Source organism: Centropristis striata, chromosome 8 (assembly GCF_030273125.1).
Source record: "Centropristis striata isolate RG_2023a ecotype Rhode Island chromosome 8, C.striata_1.0, whole genome shotgun sequence".
Lineage (NCBI taxonomy): Eukaryota > Metazoa > Chordata > Actinopteri > Perciformes > Serranidae > Centropristis > Centropristis striata.
Window position 1 is genome coordinate 11,396,337 of NC_081524.1, and position 14,584 is coordinate 11,410,920.

Consider the following 14,584-nt stretch of genomic DNA (forward strand, 5'->3'; position numbering starts at 1 on the left):
GTGGTATGTGCTCTACTGGTGAGTCACCAGGACGCCTCTAGGCTATTTAGTTATTTATTGTTATAAGAAAATTAAATGCATGTGGATTCTTGAGCAAGTAAAAGGCGAATTTCTTAAAATAACCAGTTCATTAATGGTTGGAAAAATACTTAATGGATAATTAATGTAAATCTCAAAAACGGGGGCCTGATCCAAACAAAGACCGTATACGTTGTCTTTCCCAGCAGGTCATTATATTTTACATGTAGTCAGGCATTGCCCTTTAGTGGATGTAGTAACTATGATGGGTGGAAAACAGTGAGGTGAAGGAGCATAAAGACCAGTTTATCCTGTTTGTGTTCCCTTTAAAACAAAACAGTCAATTGAGTTATTTTAACATAACTGTATCCCAAATCGGACACCGTTCGAATAAGAGTCTATCAAAATTTCACATAAACTGCTAATATAAATGATCATGTTATGCTTCCAATTAAATAAATGGTGTGAATCTAAAGAAACATTAAAAGTTTCAAGGAGAGACAACCATTTGTTTTCTTGTGATAACAGACTGATTATCTCAAGATAGCTACGCTCGTTTTCTTGTTTTCTTGTTTTCTCAAGATAAATAATTAAGTTGTGATCTGGAGTTTGCAGCATTAAAAAAATTATGATTGCAAGCACGGCCGTTCTCGGCTTCCGTACATTATGTTACATCATTACTCTTTAAATTCAGAAAACAATAATATTTTAAAGGTTTTAAGCAACTTTGTATATATTACATAACATCCTCTTCCAGGTGCTAAGTATTCATCAAGAGACCGGACAGTAAATGGGTCCTAAACTATTTACAACTTCAGTCTGTTTAGTCTCTCGAGGAGAGGTTGTGATGGAGGCAGGAAGTCAAAACATTTCCACATTTCCAAGGATCTCACACTCTGTCCTGCAGCGTCCACGGATCAGCCAAACCCAGAGCTCTGAAGAGACGTTTTCCCGTCCCGGGGGGGCGACTCGGCTCAGTACGGGGTGAAACGGTTATATCCTCCTCTGTACAAACTGGCCTGTTGACAGAAGCAGAGTGCCAGGTGTGATCAGGGTCTGCTGTTAGCTGCACATGTAACCAGAGAGCTTTCAACACAGGCTGTGTGTGTCTGGACTCACCATTGTACCAACTCCATATGTCGTTGTTGGTCCAACTGAGTGGTGATAGGGATCCGCAGCTGTGGCGTAGACGCGTCCGTATCTGCTCAAAAACATCAGAAGCAGATGGAAATGTCATGTGCAGGAGCCGAGATTAACCTCCTTTATTTATTCATTTAGCTGCTCAATTCTAAGTTCTCTCGTCACACTATTTTTTTTTTAAATGTGCATAAAAATGGTCCAAGTGAGAGAAAAAAAGAATCTGAATTAGCATTAATATAAACTGCCACATACATGTGCATCTCAATAAAGTAGAATATCATAGAAAAGTTTATTTATGTCAGTAATTCCATCCAAAAGTGGAAATAACACATTATATAGATCCGTTTCACACAGAATGAAACATTTCATGTCTTAATTTATTTCATTTCTTCTAATTATAATGATTACAGCTTACATTTAATGAAAACCAAAAATTCAGTGTCTCAATTTTTTTTATATTACAGAAGACCAATTTTAAATGTTTTATACGGAAATGTTGGCCTCTGAAAAGTATGTCCATGTATATCCACTCAATACTTGGTTGGGGTTTTTGACTTGAACTACTGGAAATGGACTTTTCCATGATATTCATGATATTTAATGTATTGAGATGCACCTGTATAGTTTGTATGTAATTATATAGAGCGTTTATTAACAAGGCCTAAAAAAACTAATTTAACTTCTTTTACCAGCTAATTTAATTATATAAAGTATTATTAGTGTTAGCATAACAGCTTGTTTTAGTTATCTATTTATTATTTCAATTACATTTTTGAATCATCACTTATTTAAAAAAAAAAAGAAAGAACAAAAACATTTGCAAGAAAATAAATATTTAATAAGAACATTTGAAATGCTCTGAATCACTTGTGCAAATGTGAAAGAACATAGCTGGAACCTAATTGGATTTTTGAGGCTTGAAAAAAATATTTGAAAGTCCAAAAAAAGACACTTAGTTAATTGTTTAATAACTGATTTATAAAGTTGTTGTGAGAAGCACATGCGAGGACTGTTTGTGGTGTTCTTCTGCCTACCCGTCACTGTAGGCTGCTGCTGTGGCTGCAGATGCTGATTGAGCCACTCTGTAAGCTGCAGGATAGCCACCCTGCACCGAAATAAAATAAAATAACGTGAATATATTATTACAGCACTTTAAAATAACTTTAATGAAAAGTTATTTCAGCGGCTTACATAAACTTCTGCTCCGTACAGTCCATCCTGATAAACCACCCTGACAAAAGTGAGTAAAAACAATATTAAAATGTTAAATGAGTGAATAAAGTGAATGTAGTTCAGGCAGTGGTAATTGGACAGCGTCTTACCCGGGGTAGGCGGGCACAGCAGCAGGTGTGGCTGCAGCAGAACGAATCGTGTTGTAAACGGCTCGGCCTCTGCCACGCAGCGCAGAGCCCCTGTAGGCCAAGGTGGGGGTTGCTACGGGATACGGGAAACTGGCAACTAAAGAAACAAAATAAATGATTGAAAAAGTGGATGGTACAATGCTGGTGATCTTATATTCCTGGACACACGATATTGAAATATTGCTGATATTTTCCGACTAATTTTGGCTGATATATGCACATCAAGTCTCTCCTGTTGTGGAGAAGAAAAATATCATTGCAAATAGTGACTTTGTATCCATTTCAATCATTTCAGTGGAAAAAAATTCTGGCTGAGATTTTTGAGTGTTTCCAGAGGACACTTAAAAGTGAAAAGATGATGATAATTTCACATTATAACCTTATAGCGTTATAACAATCCTATTGTGCTAATGTTAGCCGGTGATCGATAGTGTGCTAGCAAGACCAAGACCAACTTGGTGCCGTGGTGAGAGACCAACTAAAACGTGTATTATTCATTTCTTTGATTTGTTTAACTGCAATTCGATTGATACGGGCTAGGGGGCTAACACTAGCAGGCCAATGCTATATATCATGTTATAACATGAAAATATCATTATCTTGAAATAACGTGACAATATCACATGTGTGTCCAGACGTGTGCATCACTTTTAAGTGTCCTCTGGAAACACTTCTGTTGTGTTGTGGTCTTTGCAGCGTGTGTTCTAAATGTTGCGCTTTTGTTGTCAAATTGATGAAGATGTTTTCTCAATTTCTTTGTGTTTTGTGTATTTGCATGTGTTTTCTTAAGTTGCAGCACTGTGAGCTCGCAGGGCCAACGTATTTATCTTCTGATGTGCCTATATCATTGTGCATCCCTTCTTATTGTAATAGTCCAGTGTCAGAGAGAGGACCTTACCTGTATAGAGTTCAGGTGCGTACATCGCCCCCATGACAGGGTTGATCTTCCATCCAGAAGCTACACAATAAAAAATAAAGTGAGAATAAGTTCCACAGAAGCCTCCCAGAAACCCTCAGCGCCCAATGTGCAAAAACCAAATGTCTTACGTGAAATTTCACCATTTACAAGAGGCGTCTGGGGCTTCTTGGTAACTACTCTTGCAGTGGCATTATTAACCTGCAGAGACAGAGCAGCGATAAAGGAGAAGTACACAGAATATTAATGTGAAGAACCTTTGGATTGTTGGAAATTCTGCCTCACCTCGATCTTTCTCCCCTCCACGATTGTTCCATTCAGCTTTTCTCTCGCTCTGTCAGCCTCGCTCGCACTCTCGAAGGTGACAAACCCAAAGCCCTGCAAGTTCACACGGTAATATAATTTGTTTAGGTTTTTTTTGTTCATCAAAAAAATTCAGTTTCAGCTCTGATAATGTTTGTGTGAGGCTCACCTTTGACCCCCTCTCATTGAAGATTATTTCTACATCAAGGATCTTCCCAAATTGCTGAAAATGTTAGAATAAGTGATTTATATGAATATAATAAAAATAGATAAAGATAATTTAATTTATCCTACACAACAAATGTATTGTAACACTGCATGATATTGAGAAATTCCTACCCCAAACATCTGGCGGAGGTCCGGGTCTCTGAAGCGGAACGGGATGTTTGAGACGTGGAGGCGTTTCGGTTGCGCCTTACCTGACCCCTCCTCATCACTTCCACTTCCTGCTCCGCCCCCTGATGACACGGACACGCTCAGAGACTGGGGGTCAGAGGTCACAGGGGCCAAAACATCCTCCTGACAGTGAGAGAGTAAGAAAACAGGAGGAAGAGGAGGAGGAGGAGGAGGAGGTGGAGGAGAAGCGAGCATGTGGATAGAAGAAGAATGGACAGGAAGGAACAAACAAAAACAGAAAGATGGAAAACAAAAGATGGAAAAAGAAGAGAGAGATGAGAGTAGGTGAGAAGAAAAAAACGGGGAGAGGGCATCAGTAGAAAAGCAAAGAAGGAAAAGGGAAAAAAAATCATAAAGTCAATTCAGAGAACGAATTCTGCAACAAATAAATCTGTAGAGAACTTCAGTCGCGTAAGCATCACATGGCATTAGGCAAAGATCATTTTCACGAAGTGATTCAAACCAAAGTTCAAAGAGCATTCAGCAACCAGTGATCCCTCTCAGGCAAATGTGAGGAGACACGAAAAGGCTCCATTTTAGTGTCTTTGAATACATGCCTGTAGGACAGTACTGTACAAGGTCAATAAAGATGGTTCATCCCACACTAAAACTACTTATGTTCACTCAAGCTGTGGCAAAGAGGGTTAAATAATAAAAAGTTTGGGCTCCCCTGAAAAGCAAGAAACTGTAACTTAGTCCTCATATTAACAAAGCAGTTGTAATAATCTGTAATAAACATAGAGAACTACAGTAATATTTAACTAATTAATATTGCCCCATGCAGAAAAATTCAAGTACTAATGTGCCAAAACCAAAACATTCACTGTCCCACAATGCACCACGATGCTAGTGTGTGCACATGTGTGTGTTGGTCAACCAGCATCATCAACCATTGCAAAAATAAATGTTAAATATATGTTTTTTAAGTCAAATGAATGAGTCCAAACAAAATGAGAGTGAAAAAGGTCTGCAAGAACAGAAAGAAAAAAACACAGTGAGCTTCAGCAGTGAGAGCAAAAGAAAAAGAATCATTAAAAAGCAAAAGAAAAAATACTGGAAACTAATTGATATATGAAAAAAATGCAGTTCTGTAAGACTTGAGTATTAGCATTCTAGTACCAAGAGGCAGATAGTGTAAAAGGCCTCAGTGCAGCAGTGAAGAGTAACATTAAACCAAAGTAAACAAGGCAAAGAAGGTGCGCAAAAAGCTTGAAAAGGAAGAGGGTGATGGGGCAAAGAGGTCAAAACTCTGGGGGTCACGGTGCTGCTTTTCTGCCAAGGGTTAAAGGTCATCGGTCAAGGGGCATCATTAATAAGTTTGGGGATAGAAGGAACAGAAACACGTGTACACACAGGAGAGTTTTACACACATAAACACACACTGGATTACACTACACTGGCTCGTGACTAACTAGAGCAGACACATCCACCCACACACACACACACACACACCACAGACAGGCCACAGTGGAGGGAGACAGGGGGAGAGGGTTGAGTTGGGTGGTGGTGTCATGTCACGATGCAGAACTGTGTTTCTGGACCTGAGTGATATTTCAGAGGGGAAAGGGGGGTCATCTGGTCAGCCGCGCCCCCCCCTTTTGACCCCCTCCCTCCATGGCGACGTCTCAACTTTTCCCCGAAAATCAGCACGGACCCGAGTATGTCAGGGGCTCTAGTAATAAAATATATAGATGGGGCCACAAAACACCATTTATGAGAGGAGGAAGAGAGACGAGCGGCAGCAGGACACAGAGCTGATCAGACTAAACACCTCCGACCTCATCACGGCCGATGTGTTCAAGCCTGAAGGAGATTTCATTCACATGTCATATGTCATGTGTCTAAATAAAGTTATTGTCTTAGAATGTTTCAACCTGTTTCCAAATAATAATAGTAATTATAATAATGCATTTTTATAGGCACCTCATGGGCAGGCACAGTTAAAGACAAGAAGCAGTTTATCAAAACATCATAAAATGTAACAAATATACAATAATAAGTTAAAACAATATTCAGTGCAAAACACATATCCAGTAGTGGAATGTAGCGTACAACTGCGTAATGTACATTTACTCAATTACTGTACTTACATTCATGGAAAAAATGATTAGACCACCCTTTTATTTGTCCTCTTTCTTGGTCATTTTAATGCCTGGTACAACTAAAGGTACATTTGTTTGGACAAATATAACGATAACAACAAAAATAGCTCATAAGAGTTTAATTTAAGAGCTGATATCTAGTCATTTTCCATGGTTTTCTTGACAATAACCAAAATCATTATCAAGAAAACCATGGAAAATGGCTAGATATCAGCCAAATGTACCTTTAGTTGTACCATGCATTAAAATAAACAAGAAATTGAAGAAAACAAAGGTGGTCTAATCATTTTTTCAGTGACTGTAAGTACAATTTTGAAGTACATGTACTAACATTATACTTCTACTCCACTACATCTTGAGGCAAATGTTGTAATTTTTACTCCACTTTATTAGCTGACAGTTTTAGTTACTTTTCAGGTCGAGATTTAATATAAAAAACATGATCAATTTAAAGTGATTAGACAGTTTTTGTAATTTAGTTAATAAGTCAGTTAATTAATTAATAATAATATATATATATATATATTTAACTTCAGAGATGCATATATATGGTCCTTTTAATGTTTATGTTTAATTTTATCTGATAAATATTATATATCTTATATATGTTTGTCTATTAACTTGCCCCTGGCCTAATGTCAAGTGTCCCTGGGCAGAGTAAGATGAGAATCAGCTGCTGCTGTTGAGATATTTATGTGTGGAACAAATAGTTTGACCGACAGATAAACAGCACCATCTCAAGTGCCGTGCAGTCTGTCACGGTTAAAGAAAAGAAGGCAGGTCGCTGCACTAGAACAAAAGAAAATCGAATTTGGAACATGTTGATTGGTTTGTTGGAAACAGGTTGAAATAATCTTAGTGCACTGACAGATGTTTTAAAGTTCATTTAAGAAAATAAGACTTCAAGGACACATTACAGACAAAGTGTTTTTTTTACAGACAAAGATGTTTTTTGCAGTGTGTCAAGTGTTGAATTTTCATTAAAAAAAAAAAGTAATAGATAACCATTTTCTCACAATTAAATGGTCAAGCAAATCATTGTATTCCCTCTGTAACTAAATCTGTGTGATTTCTGAACCACAGAAAAACAACATACTATATAAGTTTATGTTACTTACATCCTCTACACACTCTGTAAACTGTCAACATCGTCACTAAATGTCACCGCTATAATCTTGAAAGGCAATCTGTTTTATTGCCTGCTAAATAAGACACAGGGGAGACGGAAAAGTGGGGATTTATTTTCATCAACAAATCCCCACTCAGCTGCCCCCCCCCACCCAGCCCCCCCTCACTTTGAGTGTGAGCGGCATCATTCCCGTACATGGACACAACAAGTGGACGTGGGACTCTAAATATAGAAGGAAACTCTATCTGGCCACGTTCCCCTGACAGGACATATGGATGTACTACCTGAAGCAGCAGGCCTTCTTGTGACATTAACTGGCTGGAGATCAGATTTTATTGGGACATGTTCTTACCGTGTTACTGGAGGTCAGAGGCTCCACCCCGTCCAGCTGAGGGCCCTGGTACACTCTGAGCTGGGGGTGCTCAGCGTACTCAGAGCTCTGGTGTGCAGAGGTGAAGTCCAGAGGTGGCAGTCTGCTCGCAGATGTTGGTGGACCCTGACCTGGAGGGGGGTAGGAGGGAGGAGGGGCGTAGACCTGAGGCAGGGCGGGGTCGCCGCTGCCCGGGCCGGCCTCCTGAGTGGGGCCTCCCTGCAGAGAGAGAGAGAGAGAGAGAGAGAGAGACAGAGAGAGAGAGAGAGAGAGAGAGAGAGAGAGAGAGAGGGAGAGAGAGAGAGAGAGAGAGAGAGAGAGAGAGAGAGAGAGAGAGAGAGAGAGAGAGAGAGAGAGAGAAATCAGCCACTGATTCCAGACAACATATCAGATGTATAAACAAACTAACCACCATGTTGTTCTTCTGCTCTCACAATGATGAAGTGTTGTGAGTTTGAATAGAGTTTATGAAACAAAAACAAACATCAGTAAACACAGATCTCTCCAAAGAATGAGAATAGCTGCAAAAAAATATATAATTTTAACTTCTAAACGTCTACATGCTTGTTTAAGCATTAAAAAGAATTAAAAGGAACTTTAACTGCCAGTGAAGTACAGTTACCAAAGTACTGTAGCTGAGTACAGGTTTTATTATTCAACTGTATTATTTTTTAACTACACTTACACCTATGCCTTATTAAATTATTATTTTTTATTTCTTACATTTCCCTTTTTGGAAATTCCCCATTTTCCATTTTATTTTTTTACTTTTTTTAGTATGATTTTTGACAACATTTTTTACGTGTGTTTCTGAGTACCTAGTTTATTTTGTTTATTTTATATAATTTTGTTTTATTTCTGTATTTTTTCTATTTTAGGGAGATACTTATACTTGAGTATTTCCATTTTCTGCTACTTTTTGTGTTTATTTACTTACATAACATTTTTTACAGGTTATTTTTCAGATTCAGAATGAGAAGAAAAATACAATCAAAATATTTATGCGAATACTTTTTTCCATTCACTTAAGAAAAATGTGAATGCAGGACTTTAACTTGTCACAAAGTATTTCTGTACTGTGCTACTTTAACAGCTAGAGCTGAAACAAAAAGCTAATTAATCAATTAATTTAAACAATCATTTTGATAAATTGTTAACCATGTTAGTCATTCAAACATGCAAAATATAGTTTTCTGCATTTCTTTGGTTTACATCATAGTTAAATTAACTTTTTCAGTTTTTCAGTTGTGAGACAAAAACACCAGGAAAATAGTGAAAGGAGTTTTGCACAATTTTCTGACATGTTACAAAATGAATGATTGATCAGCAGATTGAAAAAAATGATGGAAAGATCAGTGAATAATGAAAATAAGGTTCTTTAGTTCAGTTTTGAGTGATTGAAACCATGACTTAGATTCATCTACAGCTAGATATGTCCAGTACAGCTTCATCAAGTCAGACCACACTAAAAACTGAACTTTAACTCCTTCAAGTCTTAAACAGAAACCGTGAAGCTGTAAAAGGTAAATTGAAACAGATCACAGAAACAACCATCACATACAGCCTTGATACAAAGTAAAGTAAAGAAAGAGTTAAAGAAGCTAAAAGCATTGTCTTACCGCTTTACTGCATTCCTCGATCTCTGCTGCATTGTTCAACAACTGCTGCATGTTTTAATACCAGCTGACCACCCGCCTACCGCACCATAAGTCCTACTCATCCACCAATCACATCAAATGATCGCCAGAGCAAAAGGGACCAGCAGGCCACACCAGCTGTGGTCATCTGTAACTGTCAATCACCTCATCCCCCTCTACCCACACACACTTTAAACACTCAGGAACACAGACACACTGAGACCGCAGACAAGATGAAGTATGTATGAATGTAAACGCTCCTACAGTTGCAAGTCAGTATATCACAGTAAAGGTCGACTCTAAGAATACCACGTTTCAGAGGCCAGCATAGTTTTATTACCTTTCCACCTATATTTTTTAAATAAAATATATCTCTATCTGCTACTGCTCTGCTGGTAAAAACACACTTCCATTCCTTTCAGTAACATTTATGACTTCATGCTGAAATATTTAAGAATTATAAACATTTTTTTTTGGTGACAGTAAAACAGCCGAGATAATAACATCACACTAAAAGATATGGTTAGTACAGTAGTAGGCTACTTTTACTGTTTTATGCTACTAGTTTCAGTACTTTGCAGGTAAAGATTTTACATACGACATGAAATAACCTCATAAAAATACAGCTGGTTAAAATCATCTCATGGTTTCCGGTGACAATGAAAAAATGTACAGAGAGGAAGGTTAGCTTAGCTTAGCATAAGGACTGGAAATATAGCATGGCTCACAGTTCACTTTTTTAAAAACAGACTAAAACAAGATATGACATATTGATTAGTAGGCTTTAAATGTGCTGGTAGGTTGATTTTGTTACACTTTGATGTAGGCTAGCTCTTTCCCTCTTTTTTCAGTCTTTCTGCTAAGCTAAGCTAACAAGTTCTGGCTGTAGCTTCATAGTTAATAGTCTCAATCTTTTCACTTCATCAACATATTTCCAAAAAGGTCAAACTATTCGTTTAATCGAGGAGCATTTTTCTACTACAGTATTAATATTTTCACTTAATTAAAGGATTATAGAAGTTCTTCATCTCTGAAACCTAACTAAACTTATATCCACGTGCTGCCTTGCATACAAAAGGCCACATGTTTGTCAGCCAGCGTTGGGATTAAGAAGGATTTATAATAATTAAAAACTGTCTCAGCTGTCATTTCATAACCTCTCATATATCTCTATCAGCTGCTGCACTCGAGAGGTGAGAAAAACAAGAGATATGAAAATGTAGAGAGTACAATAAAGAAGGAATTGGTGGAAGCATGGTGGGTCAAAGTCTGTAGCTGGCTGCAGCAGGGGCTCGACCCCGGAACAAGGCCCACAGGGGGCCGTGCAAAGGTCTCTGCTGGTGGAGATGAGGGGCCTTATTTGGAATATTTTGTCCGTGTTTATAATTCCTAACGTAAATGCTAACGTCACCCTGTAACATGCTCTCACAATGAGAGTGTTAAATGCTGGTATAATGTTTGCCATGTTCACCATGTTACTTTAGCATCAGAGTGTGCTAATGTTAACCATTAGTAGCAGATGGAAATGGCATTAGTTCTGCAGTATTTGGTCATAAGCCAAAGAATTGAGATTTAAGTTTTAATGTGATAATGACGCTAGAAAAACAACAATTCATCCTGAGGGGGATATGACCGTGTGTACCAAACGTGTACCAGTCTGTCCAATAGCTGTTAAGACACCTCACACACACACACACACACACACACACACAAACACACACACACACACACACACACACACGCTGCCATATGTACAGGACATACAGAGAATTTAAATTGTGTTTCCCTCTTTTCCCCGGTGCAAACGGCAATAAACATTAAATATAAAATATAAGTAAAATATATAAAATATCAATGTAAAAACATATATATAAGTAAGAAGACATCGACGAAAAGACAGTGGCAAGTCCGGAAGATGTAAATAGTATAAATATGACGGTATGAACAGATTAATGGTATAAATATAGCGAATAGTATCAGTATGGCAATATGGCACAGTATAAACAGTATCATCAGTATGAATATACATATAAATATGGCAGTTTATTGTCTATTGCAGTTTTGCATTAAAAGTTGGCCTCCGCTCAACAACATCTAATATGCCAGAGAGTTTAACTAGCTACTATGCCTATTATTTGTGTCCAGACAGGAACATTTAGTGACGCTTCTAACTTAGTTGACATCCATTACAGTGTGTATGCTCAGAGACATCCTGAACACAGCAAAATGTAAAAAAAAAAAAAAAAAAAGAGAGAGAAAAGAGAGAATATAAAGGCAGGCTCTCTGTAGATACAGACACCGCCACACACTTCTAGTAGGTCATAAAGGATGAATGAGTCTTTTGTTTATTAGAAAATTCCCACTGTTGTGCCTTTAAGTCAGTAGCTTCATTCTCTGTAGACCATGAGTGTCTGAAAATATCACAAAAATTAAATTCTGGACTAAATTTAAGTCTGGACCAAAGTGGTGCACCAACTAACTGACGTTGCAGACACACTGGAAACATAAATCACTTTAGTTTATTTAATTCTGATGTAATGCTGAGTAGTACAGTATGATGAAATGAGAGATTCTCCAGTGTTAGCTACAGTATGTCATGCTGGAACATGTTTCCAAACACTAACTCATGTCTGTCCCATCAATCTCAAGAAACAACCAGAGTCTCACTGTCTGCTCCCTCCTCGCAGATAAAAAAGTGACGCATGAGTGAGCACAATCTGTTAGATGTCACTACCAGTGTTTGTGTTCCCGCAGACTGAAACCAGCAGCCACTGTGGCTGATTCAGTATCACAGTGTCAGCAGGCGTACAGACAACTTGTCCACCCTCTTCTCCTGCAGGCTTTTTTTGATTTCCATTTGTCTCCCTCCCTTCTCTAGTCTCCCTCCTCAGCTGTCAGTTGGCGGTCAGAGGTCAACGGCTCGGAGCCAGGTGCCTGCTGGGACAGCTGCCACAGGATTTACACACAGACGACACTAAACTGCAGATGTGGCCTTTTAGTGCCGGCCGAGTTACAAATGTTAACCAACATAGGTGGAAGAAGCACGCAGATCTTTAACTTAAGAAAAACTATCAATACTACAGAATAAAAAAACACTTTGCTGTGAAAGTCCTGCATTCATAATGTTCCTTAAAGTATTGAAGTATTAGCATCAAATATACTCAAACTAAAGTGAAAATACTCATTATGCAGAATGGTCCATTTCAGAGAAATATTTATGTTACTGAATTATAATTATTAATGGAATAAAGTGTTTATCACTTTAATGTAGTAAACATGGGTTTAATTTGGATTTTTCATACATTGGTGGGTAACTTAATCTATAATAATATATCATTATTTAACGCCCATTTCATATTTTGTATTAATAATCTAAATCTGCAAAACTGCAAGTAAATAATTGAGTAAAAAGTACAATATGTGCCTTAAAATATGGAGCAGGGGCATAAAGAAGCATGAAATAGAAAATGCTCAAGTAAAGTTCCTGAAATGTTTACTTAAGAACAAAGGAAATGTATCTATCTATTAACAAACACATAGCTTGATAAATTCAAGCCCAACCATCCATTCATGCTGCTTTTTCCTATTCAGGCTTTAATAATATGTTAAACTATATTTTTGGCTTTCATCAGATAGTTGATAGTGAAGGAAAACAGTGCAGACTATGAAATAGAGACACAGGGCAAAGACTGACGTGTGTCAAAGGTTACTCTGTAAAAAGATGCTGAGGTTTAATTATAAAAGACATTTCTGGGATGGAGTGCTCAGTACTTGGAAAACTGTCATTTAAAAGTTATAAAAAACTTCAGGATGTGCCAACGAGTTCAGGAGAAGTGTCTCATTCCTAATGCCTTGAAACTCTTTTTTTGGTCCCAGTCACCTCGAAACAATACCTCTCTCTCTAATTGTTTTCCCAAAGAACCCCATTAGATTTTCTTACATAAACAAATGGTGTAAATATTATGCTGGAACAGACAAATATTCAGTATTTAAATGCACAACCGGCAGAATTCACACCTATTTTAAGTGGAGTTGAGTGCAGAAAACAAGATAGGTGACAGAATCTCCTCCTGTGATTATCTGCTCAGGAGAGGAGTGCTAAAAATACAGCTGGTGTGAAGCACAGAGACAAGGTAGAGAGATACCAGACGCATTGTGGCATTAATGGTATGTCAGGGACACTTAGACACACACGCACACACACACACACACGCACACAGAGACCAGTGGACTAAAGATAACACCCAGTGTGTCCTTACTATTTAATAAATACGTTCTTTGGCATTCGGTGTGCTTCACTCGGCTCCCATCAGGCCTCTTTTATTAGTCATTCCTCTAATCTCTTCTGGACATGACACATTAAGTCACTGTTAAGCAATAAACCACAAAACTAAATTAGAAGAAAGATACGATGCATTAACTCAAGGAAATAAGGGCCCTTTTGTTGCTTCTGGTGAATTAAATGTTTCCCCCCTCACTGGGAAAATTATGTTTTGTTTTACTGGCTACACTTGACATTTATTTCTAACTTATAATAAAAACTGATTCAAAGCTTTAAGAAAAAGTTGATCAACAGACATAAAACAACCTTCTTAAATGTGAACCTTAATAATGCCATAAAGTTTTCTATGATTAAAAAAATGACAATTTATGGTTACCTGTCAACTTGGGATCACAGAAATGTGAAAAACAAGAAAGAAAAATCAGCAATACAATCAAATAATTGTTATTGCTGCCGTCTTATCATTCAACTATGCATTTTATCTATTTTTTTATTCATATAATGACACATCTAATCTAATCTCTTATTTCCTACCCCTGAATCCTGGACCTGAACCCCCTTCATGAAAACTCAACAGACTGCACATTTGTAGATGCAGGCCTGTGAAGACAAACACAACTGAGATTTTGCAGTTTACAGAGCACATTAAGGAGCGTTTACCTGAACTAGGCTGGGGTAGCATGTGGTTGTCTGTGGGTAGACAGGGAGTCCATAAGGCTGGAGAATCACAGTGGGTGAGGAGAGCATGGCCTAAAAACCACGCACAAGGAGAGAGGGGAACGGTGGAAGATTGAAGGAAAAGGAGAAGGAGAGCAGGGGGAAAGGAAGGGTTGATATGCACACAGGAGAGCAGGAAATCAGGCTGAGGAAAAAAGGAGGAAAAATCCCAACAGGAGAAAACTGAAGATCCAAGAGGGCAAAGGGGGAGAA

At 38.0% G+C, this 14,584-nt stretch overlaps 1 protein-coding gene across 1 annotated transcript; it reads right to left on the bottom strand.

Annotated features, from left to right (window-relative positions):
• Window positions 1–570: 570 nt before the first annotated feature.
• rbfox1l (RNA binding fox-1 homolog 1, like) lies at window positions 571–14,401 on the bottom strand. Its single transcript, XM_059340106.1, has 12 exons — window positions 14,315–14,401; window positions 7,718–7,954; window positions 4,078–4,257; window positions 3,908–3,961; window positions 3,721–3,813; window positions 3,567–3,636; window positions 3,418–3,477; window positions 2,481–2,616; window positions 2,350–2,389; window positions 2,193–2,263; window positions 1,138–1,219; window positions 571–1,037 (listed from the first exon to the last, which is right to left on the bottom strand). The coding sequence occupies exons 1-12, from the start codon at window positions 14,399–14,401 to the stop codon at window positions 993–995; spliced, it is 1,155 nt and encodes a 384-aa protein (XP_059196089.1). The 3' UTR covers window positions 571–992.
• Window positions 14,402–14,584: the final 183 nt, after the last annotated feature.